Genomic DNA, 25,785 nt, shown 5'->3' on the forward strand with positions numbered 1-25,785 from the left:
GTAGCGTACTGGAAGCCAATGAAGGGAGGCAAGGACAGGGGTGATGTGGTCTCTCTTGCGGGTTCCGGTCAACAGTCTGGCAGCAGTGTTTTGTACCAGTTGTAAGCGGGACAGGGAAGACTGGTTAATGCCTATATAGAGGGAGTTGCAGTAGTCTAATCTAGATGAAATGAAGGCGTGGATGACTCTCTGAAGGTCTGCAGGGGAGAGAAGGGCTTTGAGTTTGGCAATGGTGCGTAGTTGGAAAAAACATGCCTTTACCACTGAGTTCACTTGTCTGTCAAATTTAAATTGTGGATAAAAAATGACACCTACACAGTACATTTTGCTGGTATTGTACTGGTATCAGCAGGGTAATAGAATAAAATGACAATAAATATAGCCAATAAAATTGTATCTGAATATAAATGATGAGAAAATTAAACAAAGTATGAACAAAGGTGCCGATGAGGGTCTGTATGCCCTGTTCATGGTCATATTATACGTTACAGTCCGTGCAGGGTGTAGTGGTTAAGAGTCAGACATTTCTAATAGTTCTCAAGTTCTGCCGCCATTTGTTCTCCAGCTGCTGGCAGCAGTTCACTCACTCACTCACTCACTCACTCACTCACTCACTCACTCACTCACTCACTCACTCACTCACTCGCTCACACTTTATTTAATCTCAAAGGATCATTGAGAGCAAGCTCTCATTCATAATGACGTAGAGAAATACATCACTGAACGTGTTACGCTAATACTAACACATTGTAGTTAGTGGTATTAGTACATTACATGGTGTACTAAAATGCTCAGCCATTCATTATTGGCATAGAAAACTACCATGAGATATGCCCTCAGTGGCTTTCAACCAGCCAGAGGTCTCAACAACCAGCAGCATACATATATGAAAATCAATGCGTCGCTCAGACACGATAAATAAACGCTCACGGTCCACACCTGTTCAAGGTCTGCTTGAAGGTGATAGTGGTTGTGTGGAGCTGATATGACAGCTGAGTTAAGTGCATGTCTATAGGAGTGAAGTATGACTTTGACAATCAGCCCCGACATGAATAATACCACAGGCTGTGGATTAAAAAAAGAAAAGGATGGTCGGTAGTCTTGGCTGTTTGTATACGTGTCTGTGTGTGTGTATGTATGTGTGTGTGTGTCTGTATGTGTGTGTGTGTGTGTGTCTGTCCAATGCAGCAGATGGATCTCTGCTTTAACCTCCACCTCTCATTGACAGTCTGAGCCTCTTTTGCATTCAGTTTGCAAGGACTGCAAATGGCAGTGGCGTGCTTTCTACGCACATGCGCGCGCACACACACACACCTCATTATCACATCTCTGCCCTCACCTCCTTTTCACCTCAATTTCCATTCATCCTTTCTTGTTCTAGCTCATTCTCTGCTCCATTCTACTTTATCTCTCTCTCTCTCTCTTTTCTTTTAACTTTAAACTCTCTTCTCGTCTCTTCTCTGCAGGTACTACTAGGGTACCGCTCACACTCAAGTCATCTCCTCTTCCTCGTCTCTCATCTTCCCACTTGTCTTGGGTGTTGTATCCTGGACCGTGCAGATTGTTCCATCACCCATAGAGCAGTTTTGAGGAGTCAAACCTATCCATTTATTTCACTCGTCCCCCTCGTCCACCCCTGTCTCCCTCTTTCACAGTGCAGTGGCTAAACCGTCTTAACCAGGGATGCCTTGTGGTGACTTTGTCTCTACTAGGGCTGACCTCCAATAGTCGACTAATCGATCGAAAGGAGTCGACTGCCAACCTCTTAGTCGAATGCAAATTAAAAAAATTAAATAAAGTATAACATTATTATATATATTGTTTTATCATTCTTTCCAAAAGCAAAGAGGCGTAGAAGCGTGGCTAACGCTAATGGCGTGCATACCAGCGAGGCTAACTCTAAGAAAACGGGCACAGAGGCACTGAAAGATGATTTCACCGGTCTAATGAACACACTAGACTAGACAAATATCAAGATGTATCCACCATCAGTGGACAAATTACATGCTTTCGCAGCATGTAAGCCTTCAGTCGACTCCTTCAGACATTAAGCACCCCCCACAGCCCAAATGGAATGGAATGGAATGAAAAAATTATAATATATATATAGATATTCTTTTTTATTCAGGGGGGTAATCGACTCTCTCACCATCTCGCTCCTCCCTTTTTCTCCCTTCCAGTGCCGACGGCCAGCCCACCCTCCTCCCCCCGGACCAGGTGCAGGACTCGAACCTGCGCTCCACGGGGATGCTGAACAGCGTGCAGCGCCTCTTCTCCCACCACATGATCCAGACTTTTGGGTGCGACTACTCCACCGGCGGCGTGACCCTGGAGACCGTCCAGAACAAGCTCAAGACCTTCCTGGACCTGCGCACGGCCGACGGGCCTCGCCACGACACCTACCTGGTGTTCTACAGTGGCCACACGCAACGCGGCACCGGGGCCTGGGCCGTGGCTGGTGAGTGAGGCTGGTCCCCCTTTGCATGTTTCTTCTTTGTGGAGACGGTAGGAAGGCTGAGGGTAGTAGGGGAGACGGTAGGAAGGCTGAGGGTAGTAGGGGAGACGGTAGGAAGGCTGAGAGTAGTAGTGGAGACGGTAGGAAGGCTGAGGGTAGTAGGGGAGACGGTAGGAAGGCTGAGGGTAGTAGGGGAGACGGTAGGAAGGCTGAGGGTAGTAGGGGAGACGGTAGGAAGGCTGAGGGTAGTAGGGGAGACGGTAGGAAGGCTGAGGGTAGTAGGGGAGACGGTAGGAAGGCTGAGAGTAGTAGGGGAGACGGTAGGAAGGCTGAGAGTAGTAGGGGAGACGGTAGGAAGGCTGAGGGTAGTAGGGGAGACGGTAGGAAGGCTGAGAGTAGTAGGGGAGACGGTAGGAAGGCTGAGGGTAGTAGGGGAGATGGTAGGAAGGCTGAGGGTAGTAGGGGAGACGGTAGGAAGGCTGAGGGTAGTAGGGGAGACGGTAGGAATGCTGAGGGTAGTAGGGGAGACGGTAGGAAGGCTGAGGTAGTAGGAGAGGCACAGGATATAAAGTGCGTTCCCTCTTTCTGGAGAGAGTAGGAAGGCTGAGAGTAGGGGAGGATATAAAGTGCTGCTGGGATTTGAACCTAGGCCAGCGGTGGTAACATGTGGTGTCAGAGGCAGGGGTCTTAAAGATCCAGTAGCAGTTTTTTTCCCCTCTTAATAACACAGAGTTACCATCTCTGTCTGTGAACATTTTCTGAATGTTACTAGGCACTGTGTTATTGATTACTTTGAATATAATTTGTGCGGTTTTGAACTTAACAAGGTCAGTTAATTTCAAAGCTTGAATCTTTAAAAACAGAAGGTTAATCTTTAAAAACACAATCAATGGGAGTCAATTAGCCTAAAAAACTGACATCAGAGTGTAACATTGCAACATCTATAATTTATAGCAGCTGGCTAGTTGACTGACACATTATTTTCTCTACTACCTCATTTGAGTCAAAAACCTTCTATTATACAGCCAACGACTTGACAATTAATTGATCACCTGTTTGTTTTACCTGCCAATATTAATCCCCCCCCCCCCCCCCCCCCCCCGGTGCCATGATTTTGTTTACATTTGAAGCTATGATATTGCTTCTTTTGACATATTAGCATGACATCTCATTTAGTAGTGTCAATACTGAACGACTGCGCACTTGTCAAGAGCCAATGATACTTATATTCACCACGGGATAACGCATAAACGTATGCATGGGAAAAATTATCTCTTTTTTGCATATTTGACGGAAGAAAGTCACTGTCAAATGACCATAGTTTTGTCCCCATATGCTGTAATATAGAATATAGATATAGCTCTACAAACAAGGTGACGCACTCCTATCCTTAAAGCGTGGCATAGCTACAACGGGACCCGTCTAATCCCCGGCGGTCAATGAGTTAAGGTTCACTAAAAACATCTTCTGTTTTTTTAAGTGTTCAAACCAAACGATGGACCTCAATGCCTCACAACAACAGACAAAAGCAACATTTTCCATTACTCAAAGATCATTTCCTGGATCCCTGGCACTTCTTTTTTTTATCCACTTTTTCTCCTTATTTTCTATTTTTCTCCCATCCCAATTTCGTATCGCCAATTCTCCCCTTCAATTGTCCCCTCCCCTGTCTTGAACGTTTCTAGACTATGCCTCCCACTGGTCGGCTGTAGTGAGGATAGAAGCCGGTACACGAGGAGGCAGCCTGTCGCATCTTTTCACCTGAACAGCGCGGTCTCTCAGTGGCGAGGAGTAACACGTGGGAGGCTCACGCTGCCCCCGATACTTCCTGACTGCTGTATAGGCGTCACCCAACCGACCTGTAGGAGTCGCTGTCCACAACGTCCAATCCCCACCCATCGACTTTCCACCCGCCAATTGAGATAGTATGACAACTGGCCCAAGCCGCAGGCAATGCTGACTCCGGGAGTCGAGACCGCAGCCTCTTGCATTGGTGACGAGCACAATCTCCGCTACGCCACCCAGCCGCCCGATCCCTGGCACTTCTAAAGCAAATAACACAATCTAATTGTGTCCAACCTCACATGGGGAAAAATAGAGGCTCACAAAAACATACCCTTCTACTATGTGGAATCAAAACAGTGTCACAAATCCAACTGAATGGAGTCCAACGTTAATCTCTTGCCAACCTTTTAATATACTTTTGTACAATTACACTGAAGTTGACTCTCTCCCCCTCTCACACAGTACCATGTCGGAGGTTATTTTCATTGTCTGTGCATATTGGGGGACAGGCACATACACACAAGAAATGCATGTCTGTAATTATGATGAGTATGAGTATGGTTGAATGTACATTTTACACGTTAAAAAAAGGAAAATATATACAGTATATGTATTATATTATATAGAACACTGAGTAATTGTGAAATATCTATAGTGCAGTTTCTGCATTTCAGCTGTGACAAGAACCCTCCCTATTAATCATCATCATCATCATCATCATCAAACCTTTTATTTATGATGGTAAATTTATGATATGATGGTAAAATCTATCTACCATTCAGAATTGCAGCCACAATCAACATAGTTGATAACGTGTGTGAAGAGATCTTGGAGAAATGTCTGTACAAAATGGCGGCTTGCTAATAAATCTTCTCGTTTCTACTAGAGATGTTCCGATACCATTTTTTCCTTTCCGATCCGATTCCGATACCTAAGCTTTGGGTATCGGCCGATACCGATACTTATCCGATACCAGTGCATACAAAAAAAAAAAAAAAAAACGATATATAAATTTTTTATAAATATAATTTTTTTTTTTTTTTTTTTTACAAATACTGTTTTATATATACTGTTTTTTAGTAATAACTAGAAAGTAATGGTATTTATTCAACAACAGGTGATTGTATAGATTTGTATTAGTATCATTAATCAATGAGTATGGGGCTTCAGCACTGCAGATATACCCTACTCCAATGATCCACACGGACATTATACGTTGCTGCACACGCTACCCACTGGCTCTGCAGATATACCCTACTCAGTCTGTCTACAAGGCTCCGTTTCAGTAGCAGTCGGATCTGTTGTGATTTTTGCACAATAAATATTCAACATTCTCTTTTGAGACTCCGCCTCAGACTCTTATCATTTGGCACTAAAAGCTAAACATTGTCACCGATATGGCTGTCCGCAACATGTCATTAATTGTGTACGCGAGGTGGTCTCAATGACTACGTCAACGTGAGCTGAGTTAGCATAGCATGAGCTGCCGGTACTGTATATGAAAAGACTGTAACGTTACTGGTGACATTGTGATTTAACGAATACTCCTTTGCCAACTTGCTGTACTTTGCTTGCAGGTCTGCAGCCATTATTGCTGGATTATATGAATAGCCCCAACTTTAGCCAAGGTAATGTTAAAGCTAGCTTTCGGTTAGCTGTTCAATGCTAATAACACCAGCCACCAAGCGAACCCATGAGCTTCCCGTCAACACCGCTATGTCGGGACGATGACATTTAAGAAAGTATCTGCTGTTAAAATGACAAATGGCATTGACACTTTAATCGATTAAGCACCCGTTTGTTTTATAATGCTTACTCAACAGACCACAGTGTTGTTGATAAATTACGTCATATGGTATCGGAGCGCAGCATTAGAGGGTACTCGCCGATACCGATACCAGCATTTTAGCCAGTATCGGCGGCTTTTCCGATACTGGTATCGGTATCGGAACAACTCTAGTTTCTACCTAAAGTTAAACCTAAAATATGTTTCTGACAGACATTTTTAACGGTAGGTTTGATATGATATTGCTGGATCTGGAGTCGTATTTGATCTGCAACGCCTACTTTGACCGGTTCATCTGAATTTCGTTCAATGGTACAGGCTCGTGCACCACTGCCAGATGTACAATAATTATCGTATTTGTACAACAAGCGGCTCGCTTGTTAACGGGGACAGAAACATCCTGTTGAGAACAGCAAATAACTTCAAAGACCTCAAAAACCTATATTAACTTGTTGAAAAGGACTACAGTATATGGGACATTTTTAAATAAATAAAAAGCAATTCTAGTGGTAGAAATGGAACATAAGTTTGTTTTGTGGTACAAAAGGTTTCCTAAGTGCTCCAGAGTTCCCTTGTTCCCTTAATAGAAAAGGAGAAGCAAAGGTTCACTGGGTGTCAGCCGCTGGCTCTTTCGCTTTTATTATTTTCTTTTTGCCCTCTATGCTTTATCGCTGCACTGTGCTACAGACAAAAGCTATCATGGAGAATGTAATGACATCACACCACACACCGCTAGTCAAAGTGGCAATTGCAACTTTCCTGTCCTGTGTTTCTGAGGGTAATTGTGCAGATGTCGTCTGAGAGGATTTAAAATTGTTTTGGCAGAGTCCAATAATTTCTCCCGATCCTGTGGTTAGAATGACTTTGCCCAGTGTTATGGTCCACTGGTAAATTATCTTATAGGTATGTGAAAGAAATTTTCTTTTATATTATTAATCATAGTGTACTGTGTCGCAGTACAAACAGAGACCTAGTATTACAAGCCACCAAAGGGCTTTCATAATACAACAGTCCTGTGTACAGACTGATTTATGAAATCACTTGAAAACTTTAGATTCCAGGGCCCTCATTTATCAACAATTACACGGTACACGGGTCGTACGCACACTCCGTGTTGATAAATACCATTTGTTCTACGCTCCGCGCTCGTGCGCGATTTTAAGTATTTGCATATAGCACTGCCCGTAATTAACCATATTTATATGGTAATGAACACCCCCATTAAATGTGGAAAAGTGGACTAAGCCGAGCGAAGCGTGTTATGGGAGAAATATGCGACAGGCTGACAGACATGTACACGGTGATGTTGGATATGATATATATTAACTTCCTAAAGACCATTGCTGCCTGGGCAGCAAAACACTAATAAAGACCGTTAACCACTGTTTGCCATTGGTGTCATTAATAACCATGCTGTAATATGCCTTTTCTTCGTTTCGTTCGATTAATACCCAGGGATTAAAGTTCTCCGTAAATGTTTTACCTGCATATGATTTGTAGAGGCATACAATCTATTTTGATGTCGGTATTAGGTAGCCTATATAAACAATAATACGAGAGCATATACAAGAACAATGAATCTCACTGCCATGATGTAGCCTACGCCATGTGTAGCCTGCCTACTGTATATGTGATCAATACAAACTTGAACTTGAATTCCATCATCATATTTATATGTTGTGTCTGTCCACTATGTTTGTTACTTTGTTATTCCCCCCCCCCTATCTATGTAAAGCGACCTTGGGTCTCTTGAAAGGCACTATATAAAATTAAGCTATTATTATTATTATTATTATTATTATTATTATTATTATTATTATTATTATTATTATTATTATTATTATTATTATTATCACGTCTGTGCGGGAGCTCACAAATAGACTGTTAGTCTCAGTGAAGTTTCAATGGAGGTCATCTATTCTAACAGACAAATTTGAAGTAGAAAGCATTTTGTTGTGACCAATCTTATTTGGAAACATGACGCACATAATAATAGTATTTCGCTTTTTATTTGAAACAATATTTAACACTTTAATCGCCGATGACGAGTTTAGACGTCATTCCTAGCCATGCTCATTCTGCCGAAGACGCCGTAACTCGTCTTTGATATCAATATTTCAAAAATCTGTGATCGAAATCATATTTCCCCTCCGGAGCCCTGAGATACACTGCAAAGCTCCACTCAACTCTCTAGCGGTTCAAGAGCGCCATCTGGTGGCCGATCGGCAGATCGCCAACAGGAAATGACTCTTTGAACCGGAAGTGCTCATCCATATGTTGTCCGGGCACTCGCTATCGTTAGAGAGACTCCGTCTTGACACAGTGAACATCGATCGGTGCAAATAACTCGAAAAAACAACATGATTTGGACGTATATACTATTATACAACCTGGAAATGGATCGGGCATTTCTCCATCCCATAATAGAAAAAATTCTGTTCCACGCTCATCTGCCAGCGGCGCGAGGAAGCCACGGTGAGTTGTAGCGTTATATTCTAACGTGTTCCATATAAACTGCTATGATGAACATATGACCCACACTGGATGAATAATCTAACGCTGCCCACGGAATTATAAACGACCCCCCGCCCATTCGGTCATCATCAGATGACACGTAGTAACTCCTAGAAGTACATCCAGTTGAAATTTTTTATCTCGCACTGATTCCTACCAAACTGTATTTGATCATCAATATAATGCATTTGGGGCTATAAATCACGTTCTGAAGAAAGCTGCAGAAAACGATAAAAACATACTTATACTTTAGACCGTATTTTAGTATGAATATGTGAATGAAAAAGTATAACATTGATACACTCTGAACAATACATATAGGACCTTGAATGGGCCATGATAATGTCAATTTAGCAATACAATTTAAAAAGTTATAGCCCTGCAAAGAAGGGGAACTTCTCCATAGACAAATAGAGATGGCGAGGGATGGTAAATTATGAATTTTAACCATGGCGATCAAAATGTTAATCGCGTTTGGAGGTGGGTGTTCTGCGTCTGCCCCCCGTGCCAAACAAGCAGGCCAACCTCTTGTTCGCGCGTGAGCACGTTATAATTACACTACTGTCGCTATTTTACAATGAACTATAATGAATTACGGGTCATACAGAACACGCCAGTGTTGAAACTAATGCACGGAAGTTTATTTCCGCGTTGCAATAATAATATTCTACCTGCCGGGCGCGAGGTACGCATGGTCAGAGCTGTGCGTAAATATACGCACAAAGTCAAGCACACGTTCAAATTGATAAGTCACACACTTTGCTTAGAAATGATCGTACGCACGGGTTACGCACATATCTGTGCGTACGCACCATTGATAAATTAGGGCCCAGTAGCTGTGTGACTTATCTGACCTCCTCTACACCCCCTCCTGGAAGCTGCTCTCTATCCCCCACACCCGCCTACCAACTTTTGGGGACAGAACCTTTAGAGCGGTGGCCCCCGCCCCACCCTCTGGAACTCTCTCCCGGCTGAGATCCACTCCGCCACGGACTCCTTCAAAACAGCCCTGAAAACCCACTTGTTCACGAAGGCCTACGGCCTCCAGTCATCTCCCTGTCCTTTATTGTTATTATTATTATTTATTCTGCTCATGTTTTTTCGCTTCTTTTTGTTGAATTGTTGAGGTTTCATGAAAGGCGCTATATAAATCCAAGCTAACCCTCCCCTTGTACATAATGCTTTGTTTTCTAGATTGTATAACTTTGTTTTCAGGAGTATATGCTACTGAAATGATAACGCTGTAGAACCTCAATAAAACATAGTCACAGATACAGTAATTAGATATAGATTAGATATCGATATATTAGATATAATAGTAGATATAGTGCCCTAACTCACTTTTGAAATATATTCTGATACACAACATACAGTTCTTAAAGGTGCTGTAAGTGTGTGTCTGGTCAGTAACATGGGTCTCCCAGTCCTTCCGCTCTGCAGTAAACAGAAAATACATTTGCTGGTATCCCTTCCAACTTTATCCAATCAGGAGAGCGAACTCCACACTGCAACAATGGTCTGACAAAAATAAGAAATAAAAACTCATGGTCCTATTCCGGTCAGGGGAAAGTTCCCTGGCTAGGTCACAGAATGTCAGGGAATTTTACAAATGTCAGGGAAATTATCGCTTAATTTCAGCTTCGTAAAACACATATTTTATTGCATAATATGATGCAAAAACCATTGTCGACATGCCAAGAACATGTACATTATGGCTCTATGAAGTACTCTAGATATAAGAAATGTCAATGATTTTTCAGCGTCATAAAACGCATAATTTATTGCATAATACGATGGTCCCCCCAGTCATTTCATTAATTTAACACTTTTCTCGAGCAGAAACCATTGTCAGCATGCCAGGAACATGTACATTATAGCTCCACGGAATTACTCTTAGGTATGAAAGACGACAAGATGAGGATTAATGGGCAGCGTAAGGGGATTTGACATTCTGGCCGAGGTAGCGTCTGTCTTAATACTGCGAGGCTTGTCCCTGCAGAGACATACTGGACGTCACAGCATGTGTCATTGGCTTAGATCCACCAAGGCCACCTAGAAAAACAACGCTGCTCGCCTTTCCGTTCGACCCTGCCAGGCTTCTCGAGTTCATCCGCGTAATATGTGCATAGTTAAAGTAAGAGGCACAAGCAAACAACCCAGGAGACACACTCTCAGGGCACAAGCAAACAACCCAGGAGACACACTCTCAGGGCACAAGCAAACAACCCAGGAGACACCCTCTCAGGGCACAAGCAAACAACCCAGGAGACACACTCTCGGGGCACAAGCAAACAACCCAGGAGACACACTCTCAGGGCACAAGCAAACAACCCAGGAGACACACTCTCAGGGCACAAGCAAACAACCCAGGAGACACACTCTCAGGGCACAAGCAAACAACCCAGGAGACACCCTCTCAGGGCACAAGCAAACAACCCAGGAGACACACTCTCGGGGCACAAGCAAACAACCCAGGAGACACACTCTCAGGGCACAAGCAAACAACCCAGGAGACACCCTCTCAGGGCACAAGCAAACAACCCAGGGGACACACTCTCTGGGCACAAGCAAACAACCCAGGAGACACACTCTCTGGGCACAAGCAAACAACCCAGGAGACACACTCTCTGGGCACAAGCAAACAACCCAGGAGACACACTCTCAGGGCACAAGCAAACAACCCAGGAGACACACTCTCGGGGCACAAGCAAACAACCCAGGAGACACACTCTCAGGGCACAAGCAAACAACCCAGGAGACACCCTCTCGGGGCACAAAGCAAACAACCCAGGAGACACACTCTCGGGTCACGTTTAGGTTCAAAGGGCTTGTGATTTACCACACCATATATATTGATGGTATCTGATATATAATCTGACTCATCCTCTCATTATGCTCTCTTCCTTTCTCTCTCTCTCCCATCATCCCTCGTTCCTTCTCTCCCTCTCACCCCCCCCCCCCTCTTCTCGCTCCACAGGGGGTGAGTGTCTCCGGCTGGCCCAGCTGCTGGAGTGGTGGAGGGAGAAGAACGCGGGCCACTGCTCCCGTCTCATCCTGGTGCTGGACACGGAGAACGCCCTGCCCTGGGTCAAGGAGGTGCGGCGGGCGGAGGGCGTCTACGTGGCCGTGCAGGGCGCCGAGCTGTGCCCGTCGGGGGTGGAGGCGGAGGCCGGCGAGGGCCCCCGCCTCGGAGACTTCACGTCCCAGTGGGTGGAGTTCAACTGCAACCCCAACAGCGACACCCAGTGGTCGGACCGGGGCCGGGCGGTGGCGGCCACGTACGGCGTGTCCAAGCGCTGGAGCGACTACAGCCTCCACCTGCCCACCGGGAGCGACGTGGCCAAGCACTGGAAGACCCACTTCCCCACGGCCACCTATCCCATGGTGCACCTGTCCAACTGGTGCTGCGGGCTCAACCTCTTCTGGCTGTGCGGCGTGTGTCTCCGCTGCTTCCGGAGGTGCAAGCTGGCCTGGTTCCCTCCGTCCATACTGGACACCGGCCAGGGGATCAAACTGGTGCACTCATGAGACTATCTGGGGGGGAAGGAAATTAATTATGTGTCTTTTTGACTCAGGCTGCGCTTAATTTTTAAGCAAGCGTTAACCAGTTGGGGTGGGAGGAGTTTATATACCAAAGAAAATATAATGCCCTTACACACACACACACACACACACACACATACACATACACATACACATACACATACACACACACACACACACACACACACACATATACACATGCAGTACACACATACACACATATACATACGTAAATACACACACAGAGTCTACCCCTGCAATTGAGTGGCATCGCAACATGCTGACTGACGTGCAAAATAATGACTCACATAGCGATCCACCAATCCAGGCACTTCTTCTTCTTCTACCAGCAGCAGCGCTGTTGACGCCACGTTGAAATCTACTCGACGGGAAAAGGAATGGAGAGAAAGCGTTTGGTATGATGACATCACAGTAGTTGAAGACTGAATGGAGAGCGAGCAGCCTTTGGTACTGTATGACATCACAGTAGGCCTGTCCCCGACTAAGGATTTGTATAGTCTTACTTCGATTGGCCGGAAATTATAATCTTTTTTTTCTTCTTTTTTTTTTTTTCATTCAACTAAGAGGTTGGCAGTCGACTACGGCTCCTTTTCAATCGATGAGTCGACTAATCGAGGTCAGCCCTACATGACGGTAGTTGAAGACTGAAGTGACTGAATGGAGAGAGAGGTTAGACGGTGGTAATACTGACATTACGACCCTGAGCATCTGGAGCGCTGGCTCTTGTTTCTGCCGGTAGCTGGCTGGAACAGATGGTTGCAGAGCTTATCTTGAAACCTTGTTGCACAACAGTAACTAAGGGATGATTGGATATTTTCAGAACGGTTGTTACAGTAAAGTTCCTCCCAGCTGCCCCCCCGTTACTGAACACATTATGGAAAGTTTGCCATAATGGATTGATTTTTGCCATATTTGGCTCATAAGTAGCTTTTGGCTGGAATATTATTTGTTTTTCATAACCGGATTTGGCGATGAAAAGCCAATCAGAAATCCCACTTTGTACCGTAAATTGGCATATTATAATAACCCATAGAAGATGACATGCCATGATTACAGTGAGTGGGCATAACCTTGTTGTTAAGCCATAATGGGTACAATTCAGGCATTCTTCATTCATGATCCCGGTAGTTAATATAAGCTGGAAGTTTAAAAGAAAACAAAAAAAACGTTTGCCTAATATAAAACTTCAGATACAGTACTTTATTGGAACGGTGTGTGAATCACTTTTTTAATATATAATGTATACAGTACAATTTGCTGTTGCAGTATTTCTTTTGGGAAGGATTTTTTATGTTATACTGTATGTCTATTTTTGTATGTGATAGGATGTGGGTGTGGGACCGTAAGATGGATTCTTCTTGTAAGTGCCTTTGCCTTGCCTTTTATTTGTTGTGGGATCTTTGTATAATTATTATTTCAATACTATATGAAAATATATATAAGAAAATACTACGTTGATTAAACAAAGAACGGATGTTAGCAATTGGATGTGACACCGTATCGCAATACACTCTTTGTCTTACTGTATCTTGCACCCTGAAAGCCATTTTTGTTTACATAAATTGATTGAATAAGTCAAGACAGTGTGTTGGGAGTGCTAGTTCTTATGTATGTATTCAGGAGGGCTTGAGTAATGTTTACACTAGCCATCGCTCCCGGGGGACACACAGACGCGCACACTGGATCTTGCTGTGAAATTGACTGTCAAATACTGAGTTGTCGTGCAAAGCCTTTGCATAGTCAACAAGTCCCAGTGCCTGTACTGGTGCAACGACCATAATGGCTTATACTGACCCCAACATTTCTGCTCATCCATTCATTCATTCATCCATCCATCCATCTACTCAACTATCCATCCATCCATCTATCTATTTTCCTTCAGTTTCTATCTCCTCTCCTTCCAACCAGCTCTTCATATTGACTCCACCTCTGTGGTGGAGGCCAAGCTGCAGTCACCTGAGTCTCTCTCTCTCTCTTTTTTTTCTCTTTCTCTCTCTTTCTCCTTTCTCTCTCTTTCTCCTTTCTCTCTCTCTCCTCTCTTGGAGTAATTAATGTCACGTTACCTCCACTCTGTTTACTGTACACTGCAGCAGCAGCTCTCTCTGCTCATGGAATGGCAGATTTATTGAGAGAAAAAAGTAAATCTGGTGCAACCAGATTGTCTCCGGTGTTTTAGTCCATGTAGCACAACAAGTTAGCTAGCCCCAACTTCAGCGTATACGGTCGTCTCAATAGTAATAATTTATGTTACACTACCTCCCCTCTGTCTGCATTGCAGCAGCTCTCTCCACTTATGGAAGGGAACATGTATTGAGGTGTTTTGTTACAGTCAGGAGTGTCCGGGTCCATGTAGCACAACTCGGTTAGCCACAACGGCCATATCAATAGTCTATGCACTTTGGAAATGCACAAACACAAACCATTGTTTTTTTTATCTTTTAGATAACGCTAAGATAGCTGTATTCCAATGCAACAAACTCTTTTGAGGTAACATTAGTGTACTATCCATAGAATCCTCCTTGTGCTTGCATGCTCCAGCTTTCACGCTTTAGTTTTTCTGCTGGGCACACACATACACACTCCTCAGAGATTTCTGTTTCAGTGGGAAAAACAAACACTTACTCGATATGCATTACTTGGTAAACAAATAAAAATAAGAGGGAATTATTTTTACTGCGACATTATGACCAGAGAGATTTAAAATATGTCGGACTTCAACAGGTTTTTCAGCTAAACAACGGGAATGACCAGATAACGGAAGCCCTGCTCTGAGGTACAGTAGGGACGTTTACCACTCAGTTTGGCTACGTTTCCTAGGTCTCAAACTGCATGTCTGTGGCCCCGTCTCGAGCCCGGAGGACACTATTAGACATGGAGCAAGCTTTTAGGGGGGACTTTGGGAGACATCTCATGTCTGCTTTCATCCCATAATGCTTTCTGCTCACTCAGCGGTATAAAGCAGAGGACTTGGAACTCAAAACAACCTTTCAGCACCACTTCCTTGCCTGCAGCACATTACACAAGTGTTGAAGGCAGAGTCCGTGAGTATCCTGATTCCTGACTATAGCAATTGAAGAGGTTGATCTCAAATGCTAGAGTCTTCACTTTGGCAATCTCACCTATTGTCATATCATTAAAGGGGCAATTCACCAAAAAACTGATTTATTTTGTACACATTCATTTAGCTTGACAGTTACTGGGAGTACATTTGTTTGAATATGGCCACCAGTGATGCCATCTGGGACATTGAATCCTTGTGTTGTGTCAATTACAACTCCATGAAATGATGTAGATGAAAAATAGCAATACCTTGTCTTGATGAAATATTTTTATTTATTTGTATACACAAAACAGGACAAAACACAATACAGTAACAATAACAATACCACAATAATAACAACAACAATGACATTAGCAATAACAAAAATAATAAACACAGAACATGAAAAATTAAGAAATCTACTTGTACTATCACAGACACCACAATAGATCATTCCTCCCACCCCAGGACCCCCCAGGACCAACACCCCGACCCCGCTCCGCCACTAGATTGTGGCCTTTACTCACTCGGCCGCTGAGACCCAAGTCCAATGCCGGCCTGTCCAACCCCAATCACCTGTGCAGTAGAGATTTCCATATAAATGATATCCAACAGTGTCGGAGACCAATTAATCATTGTGAGCAATACCTTGTCTTATAGGGAGGGACTGCTACTTTATAATTGCATTGAGCTGTAATTAACACAACACAAGGATTCAATGTCCCCGATGACATCACTGGTCGCCATTATTCAAAGTCATTCACTCTCAGTAAATGTCAAACAAAATTAATGTGTACAAAACTGTTTTAGAGTTTTTGGATGTGTGAGATAGTTTGCAAAATAAAAATAAAATCTTGTTTTTTGCCTCCTTTTTAGTACAGCGGTGAGGAGAAAACAAGAAAGCATGCAGCACTCATATAGGGCTAGTTTGCAATGGACAGAGAAATATTAGGGGTCAGCTTAACCAGAAACTAAAATGCCAGGGGTGTAAAAAGTACCCAGAAATTATACTTAAGTGAAAGTATGGGTACCGTCTCAAAATCTCACTCGTAAGTACTAAAAAGTAAAAGTAAAACTTTTTTTTTTAATCCGGGGCAATGAAATGTTCCGTTTCGTCCTCTTCATCACTCGTACTATCGTTTGTGGCCATCTTCTGTAGCTTGTCACTGACTGTCTATTCTTCTGATAGCAGGTGTTTAATCAAAGATCCCTGCTTTCTAGTCTTGCACAAGGACCAATCAGCATGGGTATGGGCGGGTTCATTTTCCATTGATGGGATCTGATTGGCTGTTTTTAAATAAAGCGCGGCCGCAGGATTAATAAGTTAATAACGTTAACGTTAGTTCGGCCAGAGAAACAAATATACTAATTAAAATAGTTGGACCTGGTAGATTTGTACTTTGTAGGTCTGCATTTTAAATGTAAGGAGTAAAAAGTATCCCCAAAAACAGTACTTAAGTATTGTAACGAAGTACAATTACTCAAGTACTTTACACCCCTGAAAAACCCTGACGACTTTCCTCTGACAAAACGGAGATTTGTCTGCAACAGTGCAATTGTATCAAGTATCGGTATGTGTGCCTGAACTCATGAATCTCGAATCACCGAATCGGCGATACAGTGAGCACTCCATCCCGCTGATTAGAAAGAAAAGGGAGGATTATATAGCAAATTGAAAAATGATTCACGTGAGTGCCCCACACCAGGATGGGTATGTCTCAGGACCGGGTGTTCCTGTTCATGGCCCTATATAGCTGTTCTTTCTCCCGGGCCCTGGGTGGAATATAGACTGCTGTTATCGCTAAGGTCAGGGATTCATGTACACAGCAAGAATCATTTATTGGAATATTAGATTACGGACCGGATTCATCTCCTAAACTGGATTAGGTAATAAAAGCGCTGGGGGCCCACGTCAATGTGCTGAGTCAGAGACAGCCGCTTACGAATGAGTGCGCTTGCACACGCGTGTGCATGCGCACATGCAAAGTAGCACATGCATGCACATACTCTTTTCATTCCCCTCTCTCTCTCACTCTTTAACCTCTCTCTTTCTCCTCCCTCTCTTTCTTTAACCTCTCTCTTTCTTAATCTCGCTCTCATTAACCTCTCTCTTTCTCCTCCCTCTCTTTCTTTAACCTCTCTTTATCCTCCCTCTCTCTTTCTCCTCCCTCTCTTTCTCCTCCCTCTCTTTCTTTAACCTCTCTCTTTCTTTAGTTTAACCTCTCTTTCACCTCCCTCTCTTTCTTTAACCTCTCTTTATCCTCCCTCTTTCTTTCTTTAACCTCTCTCTTTCACCTCCCTCTCTTTCTTTAACCTATCTTTATCCTCCTTCTTTCTTTCTTTAACCTATCTTTATCCTCCCTCTTTCTTTCTTTAACCTCTCTTTCTCCTCCCTCTCTTTCTTTTATTATTTAAATTGTTTTTATTGGTTTTTTAAGGTTCAACAACATTATATACATACATACATACATACATACATACATACATACATACATACATACATACATACATACATACATACATACATACAAACATACATACATACAAACATACATACAATAGCTAAAATAAATGAAAAATAAAGTAGACAAAAAGAGAAAAAATGTAATAATAAAAGAAAATTGCATCGTTCTTATACAGTTTGTCACTTGCCATACAGAAATTGCCTATCTAATAGATCACCGTCTTATGCCTAAGCATCCTCAGACGGCAATTTTAGATTAAAATAGTCTAATAGTCCTCTCTTTCTTTAACCTCTCTCTTTCTCCTCCCTCTCTTTCTTTAATCTCTCTTTTTCCTCCCCTCTCTTTCTTTAACCTCTCTCTTTCTCCTCCCTCTCTTTCTTTAATCTCTCTTTCTCCTCCCCTCTCTTTCTTTAATCTCTCTTTCTCCTCCCCTCTCTTTCTTTAACCTCTCTCTTTCTCCTCCCCTCTCTTTCTTTAACCTCTCTCTTTCTCCTCCCTCTCTCCTCTGCCCAGCAGCTGTGTCTCTTCTTTACTGAGTGGGTAATTACAGCCTGTCATGGGGCGTTACACCCTAATATGGGCAAAGTGATGTGGCTGAGTGCTGCCCACAATTGATCTGAGCAAATCATGCTTTCGCAGCCGTGGGGACTAGGGAGCCTATCGCCGCCCCACTGGTCTAATGTTTATTCAAATCTCCTCTGAGACACGTTGGGAGGTGATGGTTCTATAGTTCTCAGAACGATTTTACCTCCTAGAACTGTGTGTTCTTGGGCAAATCCTCTGTGCAATCAACAGTCATCTCCCGCCTCGACTACTGCAACGCACTGCTAGCTGGCCTCCCGGCCACTGCCACCAAGCCTCTTCAACTCATTCAAAATGCAGCGGCCCGCCTGATCTCAAACCTACCGAAGTCGGCCCATGTCACCCCACTTCTTCGAGATGTCACTCCATGTTACTCCATGTTACCTGCTATCTGTTACTGCACAATGTTGTTTCTTCTTTTGATTCTATTATATGTACCACTGTATTGCACATCGTTGCGGGCAAGACCACCCGCATTTCATTGTATACCTGTATGCCGTGACAATTAAAACTCTTGACTTGACTTGACTTTCTTAGGGACCTGCACTGGCTCCCCATTGCTGCACGTATCCGCTTCAAGGCCCTCGACCTAGCATACCGTGCGGCAAAGGGAACCGCTCCCGCCTACCTCCGGTCAATGGTCTCTAACTACACACCCTCAAGACCCCTACGCTCTGCATCTTCTGGCCGCCTCAGATCTACTCCTATCCAAGCTCCCGGAGGGTCATCAAAGAGAAGCCGCCTATTCTCAGTCCTTGCCCCACAATGGTGGAATGAACTACCCATCCCAGTTAGTACAGCCGAATCCCGTCCAATCTTTCGCCGTCGACTAAAGACTCACTTCTTCAACCATTATCTGAAATGATAAAAAAAAAAAAAAAAAAAAAAAAAAATCTAACCCCGACTAACCTTACTGTCATGCACTTGTCCTAATAAACTAACCTACACTGTAACACGCAACACTTTGATGAACATTGTTACTCAGCTGATAGAGTTATACCCTTCTTGCTGTCTTGTCGCACAGAACTTGTAAGTTGCTTTGGATAAAAGCGTCAGCTAAATGACTAAATGTAAATGTAAATGTGCGCTAGTTAGTGTCTTTCCAGAAACCTGTGTTCCGAATAAAACAAACCTCATCTTCTGGCAGCATCAGACCCACTCCTCTCCGACCTCCTGGGAGGGTCATCAAAGCAGGCTATTCTCGGTAAGGCATAAAAGAAAATATTGTTTGTTTCCTGTTGGTTGTCAGTTAAGGCCATGGGTAGGTAGGGAATTTATTTTATTTTATTTTTTATTTTATTTATCCCTTATGGATAGGGAATTTCTTTATTTAATAAAAAATTTCACAACAACATGGATGCATGTACTCTGCCAGCATGTTTAATATCCATAATACTAAAGGTTTGACTAAGATTTGTATGAAACTTTAGTAAAAAAAAAAATATATATATATATTTAAAAAAAATAAAAACATTTTTAAAAACTCATAAAATAAATTGGGTCGCACCTAAATCGGCAGGGTCGGTCGGCAACCGGAAACAACCCATTTTTTCTTTTAGGCCTAAGCGAAGCAGGCTATTCTCGGTCCTCGCTCCACAACGGTGGAACGAACTTCCCACCACAGTCGTCCTGAAACCTGCCTAATAATATCAAAATTATATCTGAAATTAACCTTCGTACTGTCTTTTACTATAATGCACTTTGCTACTATGTAATCTACCTTGCCTACACTACCTACTATGCTAATATGTCTATACTACTATATGCACTCAAGACTGTAGCGTTCAGGTTCGACACTGTTTGACGAACAATGGACCTCATTCACCAACAAGCCGACGACCATTGCCCCCGGATTCACCGACGCATGGAGAGGCCGTCTTAACTCGCCAAATGATCAAAGCTGTGAACCCCGAGTGCACGTTCCCGTTTACTTAATTTTCATACAGACACGCCCCTCCAGCTCATTATAATGCGAGGGCCGTGTGCAAAACAAGTGTCTGCATTGCATGAGCTGATCCCCGTATTCAACAGGTAGCGCCGATACTGTATGCGCTGCCCTATATTAGTATGTACAGTACATACAGTACACATCTTAGCATGACATATTTTTTTTTATCCACTTTTTCTCCCATTTTCTACATTTTTCTCCCATCCCAATTTCGTATCATCCAATTCAACCCTCCCCTGTCACAAACGCTGTTTCTTGCCTCCCACAAGCCGGCTGCAATGTGGACTAAGTCATACATAGCACAAGTCCCCTCCGGTACTTGAGGTAACAGCAGTCGCATCTTTTCACCTGCGCAGCTCGATCTCTCAGTGGCGAGGAGTAACGCGTGGGAGGCTCACGCTGCCCCCGACACTTCCTGATTCTACTGCGCAGGCAAAGTGGATTTTTCTGGGGGGGATTATTACAGGCTAGCATATGTCAATGATTAGCAACAACACTGATTTCGATGGATTTTTTTTGTTTTGTAATGGTCCCGCCTCCACCAATCACATGCGGCTCCCTTTGTGTGTGTATGAGCGAGAGAGAGACATAGTTCTCCAACTTGTGTGAGTTTAGACTGCGTTACCCTCTGTTGCAGTGATCTCCTGGTTGTTCCCCACCTAGGTTATCTAACTATCGCGCCGCCGCAACTAGAAACACTGGCCTGGCCTGCTTCTAAGTTCAGTGGCCTGACTGGGGGCAAAAAAATATATATAATAATTTTTTTATCTGTGCAGGCCAAGCCACCGGTGAAGCATCGCAGCTCCAAACTTTTCTCTTCCTGTGGCGTAGGGCTGACATTGAAATGTCAAAGGCATTATCTCAAATTACAAGGGCCAAGGATGCGTTTAGTGGCCACTTAACCGCATAGCGTTTCTGCCTCTTCAGACACTCATTTGAAAGGAGCTGCCAAAAGTTCCCCCGCACCCCACTTAACGGCAGGGGAATTGGACTTTGCAGTTACTGAGAACTCAGGTGCCGCTATAATAGATGCCACTGCGGGTGTCGGCTACATGACGTTAGACTCTCCATAAATACCTCTGTGATCATGCAAGATGACTCATTTCCGGAGCTGGGAGATTTGATAAGAAGGTATGGCCAAAAAGAAACATACTACTAACCATCAGTGATGCCGGTAACGCGTTACTAAGTAACGCGTTATTGTAATCTGATTACTTTTCCCCGAAAATAGTAATCTAACGCGTTAATCTTTAAAAGCCAGTAATCTGATTGCAGTTACTTGTCCAAGTGGCTGTGCGTTACTATTTCGTTACTATCTCATCATAAATTCATAATGCAGGCGGAATGCAGTATTTTATTTCGTTTTCGACAGTCAAAAATACATTTTTGAGCTGTTTTTCTTATTTGGGAGTGACGTGGTGTGGCAGTGAAAGGGTTACACAAGAATGTGTCCCGCGGCGTGACTGGACTCTCTGTCTGTGAGTGACTCTGCTTTGGCCCAATCACATTCCCCATCCACAGTCTGCGAATCAGAGGCAGAGTAGGGCGGGTCTTCACAGCACGTCATGTGACATATGCGCCAATCGTGTGACAGCAGGGCTCCGTTGCATTCGTCTGAGAATTCCACCCCAAAACGCTTACAGGAAGAAAAAACCCGGCTTATTATTATTACCGAGGCGCGCGGCTTATTATATTATTAAAACAGCTACTTGTGGGCACTCATAAAAACACTGTGGTCTACAAGTTGTTTAGCGAGAGGATGGTGGTAATGTGCTTCAATAGAACAATGGATCAATGCCATGTCAAAACTCGGCTCCGCTGATCTGAAGGGCTCCGCAGTACACACACAGACACACACACACGCGCGCGCGCACACACGGGATCACAGCAGCCACACACACATTTCCACTGTCCAATAGACAAGCGCCCTTTTCGACCGCGTGACATTGTTCAGAAGGTCTCGGTCCGCCTCTGTGTGAAAGCAGGCGAACCAAATGAAGAATGCAACAATGTTGCAACTTCACCCCCAGAACCGCACCGAGTCCACCAAAACTATATGTGAAAGCGACCTAAACGTAAATACTGTCTACCGCTAAAAACAGCACATCCAATTGCATTGAAAGCATCTGGAATCACAACACTACGACGCTTCGACTAGGTACAGGAGGACTTGGAGGCCAGCCAAACAGCAAAAGAGAGAGATTGTTTCTTTCCCTATTGATTAATGTATATTTGATGGTGGCAGAGCAAAAGCTCTTATTTGCCAGATTTACAGTTAATTTACATGTTAAAGAGAGACTGATTGTATGTTTATAGAGAGACATTTATAAAAACAATTAATAGTTACAGTTGATATAATTGAATAGTTCAGCCTGCATTTGTTAGATGTGAATGGATACACTGGTTTTGTAAAACCACTGGCTGGCTGCTCTAATGCTGTGAGCATCATAGACTGTTGCTTTACCATACTTGATGGTACAGAAGCTGAAGCACTAGTTTAACAATTTACGTTATGTGCAGAGAAACAAGTTAAAAACAATTTATGCACTTTCAATAAAGCGTTTTAAAAAAACTGTTGGGGGAACGACGACGACTTCGTAACCTAGTTACTTTCAAAGTAACTAAGTTACTCTGATAATCAAGTAATCAGTAAAGTAACTTGGATTACTTTTTAAAGGAGTAATCAGTAATCAGTAATCGGATTACTTTTACAAGTAATCTGTGGCATCACTGCTAACCATCATACTGTCTTTAACTTTTTTTTCTTATGGGCCGGGTTAATAATACTGTGTAGATTCCTCGGGAATCACGCAGTGAACGACGCCAATAAGGGCGCTTCCGACAACTAAAGCCGGTGTGTATCCGTATGCTTGCTTATTTAATATTTTCTTTTTCGAATTGAACGCCAGCAAACAGCATTTAGGTGCACACCTGTTGTACTGTTATCTGCTTTTCTGGGTCAGCTAGGAGCTGGCGATGTTTTCGTTAATAATACAGACACTGTTTTAATATCTACCATTATTTTCAATGATATGCACGCCATGCTGCCGTAAATCCAGTGTTTTAATTTTAACAAGAAGGTGTTTTGTTTTGTTTCTTTTGTCTACTACAGACGGTAAAAGATTGATTGTGGTTAGACTAGTTAGTATTATTTCAGTTTTAGTATTACACGGTTCTGGTAAGGCTCAGCCCCACAGGGTAAGCTTTGACATGGTTTTGTCAGAGGAGGAAAGACAAGTAGAGGTTTCTGCAGTCTCTCATTTGGGGAGGGGCCGGCAGGGGGGTTTTGGGATGTTCTGTGTTTTGTGTTCGTATCCTTGTTTTCTTTTGTGTTTCTTGTTCATGTCTTTAATGATGCATTGTTTTTATAGATGGTTACTGTCAATTAAAGGGCTCTGTGCTTGGGCTGTCTGTGACCAGGAGGTAATTATGTCTTGTTTTATACCACGGTATGGCTGTACCTAATCCTAATAAACTGCGGGGGGCAACTACAAAATTTACAACATGGAACACCAAAGGGATTAATCACCCAGTGAAACGCAGTAAAATATTTGCACACTTATCAAAATTGCAAACAGATGTAGCCATTTTAACTGAAACACATTTGCTTAATAAGAATCATAATATGCTGAAGAGGGGGGGCTTCTCGCAGATTTTTCATTCCAAATTTGATGCCAAATTCCGTGGTATAGCCATTCTTATTCATAGAGATGTGCAGTTTACACAATCAAAGGTTATATCGGGCAGCGATGGTCGCTATATTCTCATTCAGGGACACCTGTTTAATATACCGGTGGTACTGGCATGTGTCTACGCTCCCAACTGGGACAATGCTAAATTTTTTCGTGATTTGTTTTCTCAGCTTCCAGACTTGAATAGTCATCATTTGATTTTGGGGGGAGATCTAAATACAGTCCTATATCCCCTGCTGGACAGATCCAGAACAACACCTGGAACATTGAGTAAATCAGCAGAGACTATTAATACGATTGACGCATGGAGGTACAAACACCCAGGGTCCAGACAATATAGCTTCTTCTCAGCAGCACATCAGTCCTATAGCAGGATTGATTATCTTCTACTCGACAAAAGGCTCCTCCCATTTCTTAAGTCAAGCGATTGTGAGAGTATTGTTATCTCAGATCACGGCCCAGTTACAATGGCACTGGGATTTCCAAATAATGAACCCCCACAACGAATATATGGCGGCTGAACTCATGCTTATTGTCGAATGAAAAGTTTGTTGATTTTATTAACTTCCAAATAGATTTTTTCATAGAAACTAACAAACATCCGGACACAAGCCACTGTAACTTCTGGGAAGCGATGAAAGCATACTTGCGGGGCCAGATAATATCTTTTAATGCCGGTCTGAATAAGAGACGCTCAACACGCCTCAATGAACTGACTTCCCTATTAAAAGATATTGACCATAAACCCTCAGCCTCACCATCCACTGACCTCTACAAGGAGAGAATTACTCTGCAGACAGAATTTGACATCCTGTCCACGGTGGCAGTGGAGGAGCTTCATCTTAGATCTCGCCAGGAGTTTTATGAACATGGGGAACGAGCCAGCAAATTGCTATGTCACCAGCTAAGACAGTCTGCAGAGGCCGGACTTATTGCCGAGATTGACACTTCAGATGGAATAGCTACAGATCAAAAAATCATTAATAACCAATTTAAGGAGTTCTATGAGAACCTTTACACCTCTGAGAAGAGGGAGGATATACAGATGGCGCAGTTTCTCGATGATCTTGATTTGCAGACCTTAAGTGACCAGGATAGGTCTGATCTTGACCGTAATATCTCTGTGGCTGAAATTGATCGAGCTATCAGGAAGATGAAGGGTGGCAAAGCCCCAGGGCCGGACGGCTTCCCAATAGAATTTTTTTAAACATTCTCTCTCAAACTAATTCCTATTTTAAAAGATGTATATGCAGATGCATTGGAACGGGAGTCACTCCCACCCACAATGACTCAGGACACAATTTCAGTCCTTCTTAAAAATGGAAAAGACCCTCTGAAGTGTGAATCATATCGGCCAATCAGTTTGCTTTGCTGCGATTATAAGATTTTAACCAAAGTTTTAGCTAGTAGACTGGAGTCAGTTATCCATACAGTGGTACACCCGGATCAAACAGGCTTTATTCTGGAGCGTCAGCTCTTTGGTAACATACGTAGGCTGTTCAATATCATATACTCTCCTGAAGCCCCGCCCACAGCAGAGGTTCTGTTATCTCTCGATGCTCAGAAAGCATTTGATCGCATTGAATATGAATATCTTTTCACAACTCTAGAGAGGTTTGGGTTCGGGCCCATTTTCCGCGCTTGGATTAGGGTCTTGTATGTTTCACCACAGGCCTCGGTCCGAACCAATAAGACTATTTCCAAATACTTTCAGATAGGGAGGGGCACTAGACAGGGTTGCGGATTGAGTCCCTTATTGTTCGATCTCACCATTGAACCACTGGCGGTCGCTCTGAGGAGTGATGCGGGCCTCGCAGGTATCTCTAGGGGCGGCCAAACACATATATTATCACTTTATGCAGATGACCTGATCCTGTACCTGTCCGATCCCCATGTTTCCATCCCGAAGGCACTGGATATTATCTCAAACTTTGGCAAGTTCTCAGGATACAAA

General features: G+C 43.3%; 1 protein-coding gene across 1 annotated transcript in view; it reads left to right on the top strand.

Annotated features, from left to right (window-relative positions):
- The window catches only part of tmem168a (transmembrane protein 168a), a 59,978-nt gene extending 46,364 nt beyond the window's left edge, over positions 1-13,614 (top strand). The window contains exons 5-6 of the mRNA XM_084330816.1: positions 2,181-2,458; positions 11,518-13,614. Coding sequence (XP_084186942.1) covers positions 2,181-2,458; positions 11,518-12,068 — 829 coding nt within the window. The 3' untranslated portion in view covers positions 12,069-13,614. The remainder of the gene's footprint in view (positions 1-2,180; positions 2,459-11,517) is intronic.
- The last annotated feature ends 12,171 nt before the right edge of the window (positions 13,615-25,785 follow it).

This window comes from Notolepis coatsorum, assembly GCF_963971535.1.
Source record: "Notolepis coatsorum genome assembly, chromosome: 15".
Classification (NCBI taxonomy): Eukaryota; Metazoa; Chordata; class Actinopteri; order Aulopiformes; family Paralepididae; genus Notolepis; species Notolepis coatsorum.